The sequence below is a fragment of the Schistocerca nitens genome, chromosome 4 (assembly GCF_023898315.1).
Source record: "Schistocerca nitens isolate TAMUIC-IGC-003100 chromosome 4, iqSchNite1.1, whole genome shotgun sequence".
Lineage (NCBI taxonomy): Eukaryota > Metazoa > Arthropoda > Insecta > Orthoptera > Acrididae > Schistocerca > Schistocerca nitens.
Genome location: NC_064617.1, coordinates 109,450,320 through 109,465,127, shown reverse-complemented (window position 1 = coordinate 109,465,127; position 14,808 = coordinate 109,450,320). Strand labels below are relative to the sequence as shown.

Here is a 14,808-nt window from a genome sequence, read left to right as displayed (position 1 = left end):
TTTCGTAATGTTTTCTGGTATTCAATTGCCTCTTTGGCTTTGATGACGATACATGTTTCCTGGAATTCAGTTAACTTAGCGTCCCTACAGGCTACCTTCACTTCTGCGATCATTCTTGATGTCGTAATCTTGCATGTTCGTTCGTGGATTATGCTTAAGCCTCTTATTTGAAAGCTTCTGCTCTTCATTACAAAAGACAATATGTTAGGTTAACGGTTCTGTCATAAAGTTTATGTACGTACTGTACTTTATCTGTTTCCCTCTCTGCATTTTCTTTTGCTCTACACGCATTTTCGAAAGAAAAATCTATGTTTTTATTATATTTTTAAGCTTCTTTATAAATTTTTAAATTAGTGTAAATTATTTCGGTTCATGGTCCACTCAAAAAGCATTAGTCATATGGTTTTTCTTTAAAAATTGTCTTATTATTAAAAAGTATATTCGTCATTAATGTGTATGGTGAAAAAATAACATCTTAATACATATGCACAATTCTTATAGATAGAGGGCACTTTTTACTGTTACCAATTAGGTTTCTCGAAACTGTGATATAAGGTTTTAACAGATTAAAAATTACTTTCGTTATGACAGGTTACTCTGTAACTGCAATATATGGTATGTTGGCATGTAATAAATTCAAAATTTCTTTTTGTAAACTAAGATAGTTGTATCAGTAATTATCTCTCTTGTTGATTATATTTTTAACTTTATCTAACGGATCTGAAGATGGGCAGCTAGCCTGAAACCGGTCATTGAATATAAAAAATAGCGATCAAAGACAAATGCCAAATTTTTATGTAGCGAACGATCGCGGCAATCCCAATAAGACAATCATGTCTAGTTTTGATGTGTTGTTTGATTCACTTTACTTCCATTCATCATGGCATTGATATCGAACGGAAAATCCCAGTAAACGAGATAGAAAGCAGGCAGCTTCAGTGTGCTGTTGCTGTAGAGCTACTCAGTGTTGTCTTGATAAACTGAACCAGCTCTGCACGCGCATTACAATGAAGACAAACTGAGAACGCTTAGCAATCCAGATGGTCTAGCGTGTTTAGCGTCGACACAACTTGTGTTGGTGAGACGGTGTCTCGTGTTGCAGGATGGACCCCTCTGGCAAGGTGGCGCTGATCACGGGGGCGGCCGGCGGTCTGGGCAGAGCCTTCAGCAGGGCGCTGCTGACTGCAGGCGCCAAGGTGAGTCGCTGCTTCCCCTCATACCTCACTTACAGTCTCGGCACATACGGCGCCTAACAGCCTGAGCACTGCATGGCTAACGCTAACACTGCCTTGTCGTACGAACCTGCTGTATGTCATTGTCCTAGACTTCTCTTTCCTCAAGTTTTCTTATTATTGTTATAATTACTGCTTTTTTTCCAAGGACAAAGAACTTCTCTCAGAAATTTTGCTTAGAAGTAAGAGCTCGGAGCAGCTAATATTGACACAAAATAACCGCGCCCATAAAAAAAAAACATACGGGCAAGTCCGAGAAGGACTCGCACACCAAGGGTTTCGTTCAAACAAGTATGTGTACAGACAGTTCATCCATTCCAGGAACCGAGAATGTCGACGATTTTTGCCTGTTATCGGTATCGACAAAGACAAAATATGCGTCTACCATTGCTGAGGAAAAGGGGGTTTTAACAGATTGACAGGCAGGCAGTCAGATAACAAATGACAAAAAAATCTTTCCTTCGTATGACAATTATAAATCAATAATTTTTCTGATTTTTTCCTTTCCTTGTACTGCGAGACTTCACTTTTTCCCAAATATCATGACTCAAGGCCAACGGGAATAACCCTACAGGTTTTGACGAATGATTTCTCGAGTATGGAAATAGCCGTGTCTTTTGATTGCGTTGACTTAGAAGCTTACCGTTATTGCACCGCCAAGGGATAGAGATTTTAGTATGTTACATAAATTTCACCTTCGTACGTCACTCCGTTCCTGAGAAGAAAGGTCTAGACAGACAGACTAAAAAATGACTTTTTTGTGTGACATATAATTACAAATTAAGTTTATGAACTTCTTTCCTTTTGTTGCGCTGTAAAATATATGGCAAATTAGAGCTCGTAAAGAGGCGTTCAGACATTCGTTTTTCCCTCGTGCGATCCGCGAGTGGAACAGAGGGGGGGAAATATGACTTTGGCGCCAATTGTGCCCTCCGCCACATACCGCTTGCTGGCTAGCGGAGTATATATGTAGATGTAGAAAACCTTGCTACCTGCAGAATTTAACCATATGGGCTTCGATAAGTGAGTTTGTGTGACAGAAATGGCCGCATCTTTCAATTGCATTGACTTAGAAGCTTCATCTTTTTATACTGCGAGGGACGACAGGCCTCAGTAAGTGACATAAATTTCAACTTTATAACGACTATTCGTTCCTGAGGAAAAGGGTTTTTAACACTCAGACAGACAGACAGACAGACGGAGGGATGGCCAGTAAAATGACTGTATATGGGTTCTGTTTTGACCGATTGAGGTCTGGAACCCTAAAAAAGTGAAGAAAAAGAACATGGAGATTATGATGTGCCAAGGGAAACAATTAAGTAAATAAAATGAATTTACCTATTGGATGTATGCATGAATTACTTACATAATATATTCGATGTCAGGATACTGGGAAAATATTGTCAGTCTACAAAGGAGACTGCTTACAAATCGTTTGTGCGCTCCATGTTAGAATATTACTAAAAATGTGGGACTCGTACCAGATTATACTGACATCGGACATTTATTTATTTTATTTAAATGTCAAGTTCTGTAGGACCACATTGAGGAGCAAATCTCCAAGGTCATGGAACGTGTCAGTACATGAACTTACAACATAAACGTAATAACAGATAAAAATAAATGTTCATGAACCTGAAAGAAAATCAGTCCATAAGTTTAAGCAAACGCTATCAGCAATACAATGAGAATCATCTTAATTTTTCAAGGAACTCCTCGACAGAATAGGAGTGACCCATGAGGAAACTCTTCAGTTTCGATTTGAAAGCGCGTGGATTACTGCTAAGATTTTTGAATTCGAGTGGCAGCTTATTGAAAATGGATGCAGCAGTATACTGCACACCTTTTTGCACAAGAGTTACGGAAGTCCGATCCAAATGGAGGTTTGATTTCTGCCGAGTATTAACCGAGTGAAAGCTGCTTTTTCTTGGAAATAAACTAATATTGGTAACAAGAAACGACAATAAGGAATATACATATTGAGAGGCCAATGTCAAAATACCCAGACTCGTGAAAAGAGGTCGACAAAGGTTCGTGAACTCACACCACTTATTGCCCGAACCGCCCGTTTCTGAGCCAAAAATATCCTTCTAGAATGGGAAGAGTTACCCCAAAACATACCATACGACATAAGTGAATGAAAATAAGCAAAGTAAACTAATTTACGTGTCGAAATATCACTCACTTTCGATACCGTTCGAATAGTGAAAATGGCAGTATTAAGTCTTTGAACAAGATCCTGAATGTGGGCTTTCCACGACAGCTTACTATCTATCTGAACACCTAGGAATTTGAACAGTACAGTTTCACTAATCATATGCCCGTTCTGTGAGATTAAAACGTCAGGTTTGGTTGAATTGTGTGTTAGCAACTGTAAAAACTGAGTCTTACTGTGATTTAACGTTACTTTATTTTCTACAAGCCATGAACTGAGGTCATGTACTGCTCTACTTGAAACCGAGTCAATGTTGCACACAACATTCTTTACTACCAAGCTAGTGTCATCAGCAAACAGAAATATTTTAGAGTTACCCTCGCGGTTCTAGGCGCGCAGTCCAGAACCGTGCGATTGCTACGGTCGCAGGTTCGAATCCTGCCTCGGGCATGGATGTGTGTGATGTCCTTAGGTTAGTTAGGTTTAAGTAGTTCTAAGTTCTAGGGGACTAATGACCACAGCAGTTGAGTCCCATAGTGCTCAGAGCCATTTGAACCATTTAGAGTTACCCATAATACTAGAAGGCATATCATTTATATAAATAAGGAACAGGAGCGGCCCCAACACTGATCCCTGGGGCACCCCACACTTGACAGTACCCCACTCAGATCGCACATCACAGCCGTTATCAACATTGTGAATAATGACCTTTTGCTGTCTGTTGCTAAAGTAAGAGGTGAACCAATTGTGAGCTACTCCCCTTATTCCGTAATGGTCCAACTTCTGGAGCAATATTGTGTGATCAACACAGTCAAATGCCTTTGTTAAATCAAAAAATACACCAAGCGTTCGAAACTTTTTGTTTAGCCCATCCAGTACCTCACAGAGAAAAGAGAATATAGCATTTTCAGTTGTCAAACGACTTCTAAAGCCGAACTGTACATTTGATAGCAAATCGTGTGATATAAAATGATAAATTAACCTTACATACACAGCCTTTTCTATAACTTTTGCAAACACTGATGGCACGGAAATAGGTCTAAAATTATCTACATCATCCCTTTCTCCCTTTTTACAAAGCGGCCTTACTAATGAGTACTTTAATCGCTCAGGAAACTGACCATTCCTAAAGGAAAAATTACAAACATGGCTAAATACAGGGCTAATTTGTGCAGCACTAGACACTCCATAACCGAGAGTCCTTAGTCTTCAGTGATTTGATTATTGTCTCAATCTCCCTCTTGTCTGTAACACAGAGGAGTATTTCAGACGTCAATCTCGGAAAGGCATTTGCTAAGAAACTTATATGATTTCCTGTAGATACTAAATTTTTATTTAATTCACCAGCAATGCTCAGAAAATCGTTGTTAAATACTGTACATATATCTGATTTATCTGTAACAAAAATATTTTTACTACGAACAGACTTTATGGCGTCAACCTTTTGCTGCTGACCAGACACTTCCTTCACAACTGACCATATGGCTTTAATTTTATCCTGTGAATTAACTATTCTATTTGCATACCACATACTTTTTGCCTTGATAATAACATTTTTAAGCACTTAACAATACTGTTTGTAATGGGCTACTGTAGCTTGATTGTGACAACTTCTAACATTTTGATATAATTCCCGCTTTGTTCTACATGATATCCTTATCCCACTAGTCAGCCAACCGGGCTGTCTATTACTGCTAGTACCCCGTTTAGAATGTTCTAATGGAAAGCAACTCTCAAAGAGCATGAGAAATGTGTCATGGAAAGCATTGTATTTATCATCTATATTATCGGCACTATAAACATCTTGCCACTCTTGTTCCTTGCCAAGTTTTGAAAAACTCTCTATTGCTGTTGGATTAACTTTCCTACGTAGTTTGTAATTAAATACGACATTGGTTAGAGTACAAAAATCTTTTAGTGTTAAAATTTGTGCATCATGGTCTGAAAGGCCATTCACCCTTTTACTAACAGAATGCCCATCTAGTAATGAAGAATGAATAAAAATATTGTCTATGACTGTGCTACTGTTCCCCTACACCCTAGTTGGGAAAAACACAATTTGCATCAGATCATATGAATCTAGGCGATCTACCAACATCCTTTTTCTTTCACAATCATGTACAAAATTAATATTGAAGTCACCACATATAACTACTTTCTGATACTTCCAACAAAGTGAATTAAGAACCCTCTCAAGCTTAAGCAAAAATGCTCTGAAGTCGGAGTTAGGGGACCTATAAACAACAGCAATTAGAAGTTTAGTTCCACTAAATTCAACTAATGCTGCACAACTTTCAAATATCTGTTCAGTGCAGTGTCGTGATACGTCTACGGTCTCAAATGAAATACTGTTTTTTTTTACGTACAGAGCCACTCCCCCACCCCGCAAGGAACTCCTTGAGAAACAGCCAGCTAATCTGTAGCCTGGTAAAGGAAGCCTCTTAATTATCAAATTATTTAAAGTTGTGCTCAGATATACCAATAATTTCAGAGTTAGCATCTATTAGCAGTTCACTAACTTTATCTCTAATACCTCTTATATTTTGATGAAATATGCTAATTCCTTCTCTACTTGGAAACATTACATCCTCTGGAAGTGAGCCCTTAGTTAGAGGCACTTCCTTTAAGCAGGTATACCTATCAGCTGACTACAGTCTAAAAAAGGTGCAGCTCTAACAACTACTATAGGAATTTTTCCATGAGTGATACAACTACCACCACCACCACCCACTACACTGTCACGTATAAGCTTAGCCAGCCTCCCCTTCCCATATCTATTGAAGTGCAGGCCATGCCTAGTGAAACCCCATCTACTGATAGACCCAACTGTCACCACTGATATGTGATCCATGCCCTCCGCCATCAGTGCCCTCCCCAGCCCCACAGTAACGCGCCTAACAGCCGCATTAAGGTGAGGCCGATCATGACGCTGAAACAGTTGCACGAAATGCACATTAGTACCACCAGTTTGAGTAGCTATCTTAACCAAATCACCACTGACATCATATTCCCCTTCCCTATCGAGACTGTTCCCTGCTCCACCCACTATCACTACCTGATCCTCTTTCGTAAAATTATTACATAACTCCCCTATGCTTTCAGTCACCTGTGCCCCCCAAGGGGGTCCACAACTCTTTTGTGGACACGTGCGTAGCGAGCACGGGACCCCGAGCTAATGTGGCCCTCCTTCCTTTCCGGGCTGCATACCTTCCCTTTCCTCATCCTTCCCCGTCCCCCATCTTGGCCCCCCCCCCTCACCTCTGGCTCTTTCCTTTCCTTTCTCCCCCTCTGGGAGTATGGTTTGTGCCTACGTCCGGAGACGGACGCTCGAAACTGTTACAAATTCCTTGCTTTCTACACTTGCAAGTCTTTGTCCTTCCTCTGTCCTTCTCTTTTCCTTCCCTCTTCTCTTTGCCCTTTTCTCCGCTGCGGCGTTTGAGACCCCTCTTCTTTCCTTTCCCTTTCTCTTTTTTCCTCCCTGTGCGTGTCTGAAGGCCGACCCACGCACTTCCATGCGTAGCCTGTGACGGGGTAACGCGTAATTCCCCGCCCCGGGTAGACAGGTAGGACACGTATGTACCCCCTGGTAACGGCCAGGCCCAGGGAGGGGTGATTACCCGAGCTGATACCTTCCGAAAGTGCCGATTGGTCCCTCCGTCCGTTTGTCGGGAGGTGTGACCTGAGGTGTGAACAATCACCTAAGGCGGGAGTGCCCTCAGTGAGGGCCCCCACAAGGGAGGAGCGCGCCATCGGAGACGCCGGTAATCATGGGGGATTCTTCCGCAATGGTTTCCTCACCTTTCACTATGTCTGCTCACAAGCGTAAGTTCACTGAGTCTCAGCCACAGACAGTTCTTCCATCGTTGCCACAGTTCCTTGTTGTTTCTCGGTCTGACGAAGGTCACGACTTCTCCACGGTCAACCCTTTCATTATTCAGAAAGGTGTCGACGCAATTGCAGGTCCTGTAAAGTCTTGTTCCCGATTACAGAATGGCACCCTGTTGTTAGAAACAGTCAGTGCCCTCGAGGCACAAAAATTGCTGCGTACCTCACTACTACACACCTTCCCTGTCCGGGTGGAACCGCACCGTACCTTAAATTCCTCGCGTGGAGTCGTTTATACACGCTCCCTCGATGAATTGTCTGACGAAGAAATTCAGCACTACCTGTCTGACCAGGGCGTAACGGCTGTTCATAGAGTTATGAAAAGGGTTGACACGAACATCATTCCAACCCGCACTGTCTTCTTGACATTTGACAAAGTCCAACTCCCATCGAAAATCAAAGCAGGCTATGAGATAATTTCCATTCGCCCTTACGTCCCAAACCCTACGCGTTGCTATCGATGTCAGCGGTTCAATCACACCAGCCAGTCCTGTTCCAACCCGGCCAAATGTGTTACGTGTGGCAAGGATGCCCATGAGGGTGCTTGTCCACCTCCATCCCCTCGCTGCATCAACTGTATGGGTGACCACGCTGCTTCCTCTCGAGATTGCCCCGTTTTTAAGGACGAAAAGCTCATCCAGGAAATAAGAGTGAAGGAAAAGGTGTCGACCTTTGCTGCTCGAAAATTATTCGCCAGTCGACAGCCCACTGTGCCTCAGACAGGAAAATACAGCACTGTCCTTGCTTCTCCTCGGCCAACAAAGGAGGCAGCCATGCAGACTTGCGACCTCAACTTTAGTGCCACGGTCGTCAGATCGGCCAGCGCAAAGATCGCCCGTTCAACCTCACCACTTTCGCCTGCCCACTCTATGGCTCACCCTTCGTCGGGTTCTGCTAAATCTCGAGCCCAAAAGTCAGACACCAAGACTTCCAAAAAATAGCATACTCGTGAAGAGTTTTTACGTACCGCAACTTCACAACATCGGTTCCTCCTTCATCTAAACATCATACTTCCAAGAAGGCTACAAAGAAACCCAGTTCCTCTCCTTCTCCGCCAAGGCGTGTCCCATCTACAGCACCACCTGGCGGAAATCGCCCTCGGCCTTCTTCTGTGTCGCCGAGGCGCACTGCTGGTGGCCGGTCAACCGGTCGATCGCTAGTGGCAGGAGCTGCTCCTGACCAACCTATGGATCAGGATCTTCTGCCTTCGGCTGAATGCCATTCCATGCTGTCGGTCGCTAGCTCCGAGCAGTCTTTGAGTTGACAGCAACTTTGGTCACATTCCTCCATTTTCTGTTCACCCCATGTCCATTATCCACTGGAATATCCGCGGCATTCGAGCCAATAGGGATGAATTGTCGACCCTCTTACGATCCTACTCGCTGGTCATTTTCTGTCTTCAGGAAACAAAGCTGCGTCCCCATGACCGCTTTGTTCTCCCTGATTTTCAGTCCGTCCGATATGATCTCCCCTCTGTTGAAGGCACTCCAGCACATGGAGGACTCATGATTCTTCTCCATAAAACTCTCCATTATTACCCAATCCATTTAAACACTTCCTTCCAAGCTGTCGCCGTCCGTCTTTCCCTTTCCGGATACACGTTCTCTCTTTGTACTGTATACATTCCATCGTCCACACCAATGGCACGAGCTGATCTCCTTCATCTTCTTGGTCAGCTTCCACCCCCCTATTTGCTGGTTGGGGACTTCAAAGCCCACCACCCGCTTTGGGGATCTCCACATCCTTGTCCACGTGGCTCACTATTGCTAGACGTCTTCCACCAAACGGATCTAGTTTGCCTCAACACTGGGGTCCCTACATTTTTATCTGCCTCCACGACAAATTTATCTCATTTGGACCTTGCGGTCGGTACTGTTCCGCTAGCTCGGCGCTTCGAATGGTTCGCCCTTGATGATACACACTCGAGTGACCACTTTCCATGTGTCCTTAGACTGCAGCCTCAACTGCCATACATGCGCCCGCGACGCTGGAAGTTTGCCCAAGCTGATTGGACACTTTTTTCGTCTCTAGCGACATTCGATGGCCGTCACTTTCCCAGCGTCGACGATGAGGTCACCCATATTACCGGCGTTATTCTTACAGCTGCGGAACATTCAATACCACGCACCTCCGAATTGCCCCGGCGCCCCCCAGTTCCTTGGTGGAACGAGGCATGCCTTGATGCAATACGTGAGCGGCGACGTGCTCTCCGCGTTTTCCGCCACCATCCTACTTTGGCCAACTGTATCCGCTATAAGCAGTTCCGTGCGCGATGCCGTCGCGTCATTCGCGATAGCAAGAAGGCAAGCTGGAAATTCTTTATTAGCTCATTTAACACCTTCACTCCCTCCTCGGAAGTTTGGAGTCGGCTTCGACGATTCTCAGGCGCACCTAGTTTCTCCCCGGTCTCTGGGCTCACTGTCGCGCATGATACATTCCTGGACCCCGTCGCAATTTCTAACTCGTTGGGTCAGCACTTTGCTGAGATTTCGAGCTCCTCCAATTACCCGCCAGCGTTTCTCCCGAAGAAACGTGCAGCGGAAGTGCGACCTCTTGCTTTCTCCTCTCAAAATCGCGAAAGCTATAATACTGTTTTCTCCATGCGGGAACTCCAACATGCACTCTCTTCTTCTCGCTCCTCCGCCCCAGGACCGGATGGTATCCACGTCCAAATGTTGCTGCATTTATCAACCCATAGTCTGCATTACCTCCTTCGCCTTTATAATCGAATTTGGACCGACAGTACTTTTCCCAGACGATGGCGGGAAGCTATCGTCGTTCCCGTTCCGAAACCTGGAAAGGACAAACATCTCCCCTCTAGCTATCGCCCCATTTCTCTCACGAGTAGTGTCTGTAAGGTTTTGGAGCGTATGGTGAATTACCGTTTAGCTTGGTGGCTGGAATCCCGCAGTCTTTTAACACCTGCCCAATGCGGATTCCGAAAGCATCGTTCTGCAATTGACCATCTTGTTGCTCTCTCCACTTACATCATGAACAATTTTCTCCGGAAACGCCAAACAGTAACAATATTTTTTGATCTGGAGAGAGCATACGATACTTGTTGGAGGACAGGCATCCTGGCACACTGTTCTCTTGGGGCTTTAGAGGTCGGCTACCCCTTTTTCTTCGCGAATTTATGGCAAAGTGCACATTTAGGGTGCGGGTGAACACTACTCTCTCCCGTACTTTCTCCCAAGAAAACGGGGTACCCCAGGGCTCCGTGCTGAGTGTTGTACTGTTTGCCATTGCCATCAATCCAATTATGGATTGTCTCCTTCCTGATGTCTCGGGCTCCCTCTTTGTGGACGATTTTGCGAGCTACTACAGCTCTCAACGGACCAGCCTTCTTGAACGACGTCTTCAAGGATGTCTCGATCGCCTCCACTCTTGGAGCATCGAAACCGGCTTCCGTTTCTCTCCCAGTAAGACCGTTTGTGTTAATTTTTGGCGACGTAAGGAGTTTCTTCCGCCCTCCTTACATCTAGGTCCTGTCAACTTTCCGTTTTCAGACGTCGCTAAATTCTTGGGTCTTATGTTTGACAGAAAACTGTGCTGGTCCTCCCACGTTTCCTATCTTTCGGCTCGCTGTCTGCGATCCCTTAACACCCTCCGTGTCCTGAATGGTACCTCGTGGGGAGCTGACCGAGTGGTCCTTCTCCGCCTCTACCGCGCCTTAGTGCGCTCAAAATTGGATTATGGAAGCATGGTCTACTCCTCTGCTCGGCCGTCTATTCTTCGGCGTCTCGACTCTATCCACCACCGTGGATTACGTTTAGTGTCTGGAGCTTTTTACACTAGCTCTGTGGAAAGCCTTTATGCTGAGACTGCTGAACCTCCGCTGTCCAATCGGCGAGCAGTCCTTCTGAGTCGTTATGCTAGCCATCTGTCTTCCATGCCTGCTAATCCAGCCCATGACCTTTTTTTCGACGCCTCCCTTGATGTAGGGTATGCAGGCCGCTCCTCCTCCCTACTACCCCCGGGAGTCTGCTTCCGACGACTGCTCCATTCTCTTTCCTTCCGCTTTCCTAAAACTTTCTTGACAATTTGGGGTACAGTACCGCCTTGGCTCCGCCCCCGGATCTGCCTGCTCCGTGAACTTTGTCGATTTCCCAAGGATGGTACCCCTACACTTGTTTATCGTCGGGCATTTGCTGCTCTATGTGCACAAATGACGGACGCCACATTTATTTACACCGACGGCTCGAAAACATCGTTAGGTGTAGGGAGTGCCTATATTGTCGGCGACACCCCAAATCACTTTCGGCTTCCCGACCAGTGTTCGGTTTATACTGCGGAGCTTTACGCTGTTCTCCAGGCTGTCCACTACATCCGCCGCCATCAGGGGATACAGTACGTAATCTGCTCAGATTCTCTCAGCTCTCTCCTCAGTCTCCAAGCTCTTTACCCTGTGCACCCTCTGGTCCACCGGATTCAGGACTGTCTGCGCTTGCTCCACCTGGGGGGCGTCTCGGTGGCGTTCCTCTGGCTCCCGGGACACGTTGGTATCTGTGGAAATGAGGCGGCCGATATTGCAGCCAAGGCTGCAGTCTCTCTTCTTCGGCCAGCTATTCCATCGATTCCTTTCGCCGATCTACGGAGCGTTTTATGTCGTTGTGTTGTTCATTTATGGCACGCGCATTGGTCAACACTTCCCCATAATAAATTGCGGGAAGTGAAAGCTCTTCCTTGTGCTTGGACCTCTTCCTCCCGAACGCGTCGTCGGGAGGAGGTAATTTTAACTAGACTCCGGATAGGGCACTGTCTTTTTAGCCATAGACATCTTTTAAGCGGCGATCCTCCCCCACTCTGTCCCCACTGATCTCAGCTGTGGACGGTAAGACACCTTTTAATTGAGTGCCCCTATTTTAATCCGTTACGCTCCCGTCTACAGCTATCGCCTGATCTATCGTCGATTTTAGCAGATGACACGCGCTCAGCCGACCGCGTTCTCCAGTTTATTAGTGCCAGTGAAATGACGTCAGTCATTTGAAGTTTTTTTTGCGGACAACCAACCCCTTTCTGTAGTGGATTTTTAAGCTTTCCTTCTGCTTTTAGTTTCTCCAATTTTAGGACTTTGTTCCCATTGCTGCTGGTTTCCAATTTCGGTTTTTTACTGTTTCCTAAGTCACGGGCTGGGCGCTAATGACCATAGCAGTTTTGCGCCCTAAAACCAAAGCAAAAAAAAAAAGTCACCTGAGCCAATCCTGCACTAGGCTTCACAATGCTGGTGACATGGTACTCACTCCCCAACACTTCCTGCAACTGCTGGCCCACACCTCTACCGTGGGAACTACCTAGCAGCAGAACCTTCTTTCTGCTAGACTTTGCAACTAATCTAGGCCTCCTAATTGCTGACGACTGCTGCAAGTTACCTACATCTACGGCTCAACAGCAGCTCCCGATCCCATAAATTAGGATCAAACACTTCGTTTGGCCTATATAGCACAAAAACATCTCCCGATACTAATATCAATATACACAGCCACACATTGGGATCGAACACTTCCCTTGACCTGCACACTGTTAATTTTATCCGTCATATCCATTCCTGAACAAAAACAACAACCGATTAATTTTACTAAAATTACCACACGATCTGCAGCGAACAACACTAAATTAACCTTCACGCAAAATCATTAACTCACTGAAACGAATTCCACTACAAACACAGCCGACACTCTAACAATTCTGGATAATGAGCAAAAGCAAACTGAGCCCATTACACCACACAAACGAAAACCCTGAACATACCACCAGACAGCACAACACGACGACATCTACAAACACGCCACACTCACAAACCAAACTCCGCGCCGTCGTGACGTCACACACGACAACACCCTTAAGTCAGGGGTCAAAGCCGACGCGTGGGATCGGACGCGTGGGAAGAATGGCTGCTTAGATACCTCTGTCCTCGCGATAAAGATACGTACAGGACTGATAATATACCTAGACTCTTCACTTAATACTGTTTCTTGAAAGTTTGTAGGTAGGCTTTCAAGGAATAGCTGGCACCTGTGGTCAGCTGTTTTTCCACACGTTCTGCCTGGAAATTTTAAACATGTGATCATTCGGGCCACGTTTTTCCGTATACGTCCATCTTTGGTGTGACGTCATGTGTGCTGCACTGATGTTGAAATAGCTCGTTAATATTTTATAAATTTTAGACTTCATTTACTTATTTTAAAGTTTATTTGTTTTAATATTTGCGGTAAAAGTAACTTATTAGTGGATTTTCATTAATCTCAGTCTTTCTTCCTGTGTTATTGACTCGAGTGGTCTGTTATTTGTGAGTCTGCTTTCGTCGTTCGTCTAAGCCTCGCGCCTCAGTAGTGTGTTTACATTTTGCGGCGTGCACTGCAGCTGTAGCGGTTATAAGCTAAGTACTGACAAACTTATTTGTGCTCTGTAATACAGTTATTAAATTTAATAGATTTCAGCGGTGTTGCGTGCCGTTTGTGGCGAAATAACGACTTAATAAACTTTTGTAATCGTTCGCTCGCTGTGTTTTAGAGAGTTTTCAGTGTGTTGAAGTCGTTAGTAATTTTCGTGCTTTAGTTTTCAACTGACGTTTATTATTCTTTCTAGTGAAATATTTCAGTAAAATTTTCATATAGGGTTTTAACTTCGCTTAGTGTTACAGTGATAGTTTTAATTTATTGGTTGTAGCTAATAATTTTGTGAAGTTTTGCTGTGATTGGTATCGGCTGTGTTGTAGTAGTATTAATAGAAGTAGCTGCTTTCTTAGTAGGCAGAGAATTTCGAGACCATTATTGTTAGTTCTCAAATAGTTCTACTGGTGTAACTGAACTTTGGTAACGTAGACGTATAGTTTTTTTTCAGTAACTGTAAAATTTACCATGAGTGAAAAGTGTGGGCTCTGTCGTAGGTTTGTGAGTAGTGGATTACGGTGTGGGATTTGTTCAAAGTATTTTCATTGGGGGGAATGCAGTGGGGAAGCCAGTGGTCATTTTAGGGAAATCCTCTCCTGGGAATGTAGAGTCTTTAGTGGAAACAAGTTAATAGAGGAGCAGGAGCGTAAGATCTGTGCCCTTCAGGTGCAGTTACAATGCGCAAAGGAGGAACTAGATAGGTTGAGTAGGGTGAAGGGTGGTGGGGAATGGGAACTGGCAGTTGGCAAGAAGATAGCTAGGAAGAGGAGGTACTCAGACAGTTTTACTTTGCATACATGCAATCGATACGCCCAACTGTCAGAGTTGAGTGGAGAGGAGCCTCGTGTAGCGGAAATACGGAAGCGTCCGATCCCGCCCGTCTGCTTTGACCCATTACGTCACAAATATGGCGGAAACGACCGTACACCACGATTCCAATATGGCGCATATAAAGTCGGTACGTACACATTATGAGGACGAAAATACATCGAAAAACAAACACACACACTTTCCACAAAAAGCTTAATGACACTAACGGGACAAGCGCGGGAAATGAGGTGTTTTTGGGTGGGGGGGCAAACTAAATAAAAAATTTAGACACCCACCCCCATACAAAACCACGAAAAAAACCGACATCACAAAA

The 14,808-nt window shown here is 44.7% G+C and overlaps 1 protein-coding gene across 2 annotated transcripts in view; it reads left to right on the top strand.

The window, feature by feature from the left end:
* Window positions 1-14,808, top strand: part of LOC126251731 (15-hydroxyprostaglandin dehydrogenase [NAD(+)]-like) — a 115,890-nt gene that overhangs the window by 39,850 nt on the left and 61,232 nt on the right. For both annotated transcript variants that reach the window (XM_049952336.1, XM_049952337.1), the window contains exon 2: window positions 1,103-1,196. In XM_049952336.1, coding sequence (XP_049808293.1) covers window positions 1,104-1,196 — 93 coding nt within the window. In that variant the 5' untranslated portion in view covers window position 1,103. The remainder of the gene's footprint in view (window positions 1-1,102; window positions 1,197-14,808) is intronic.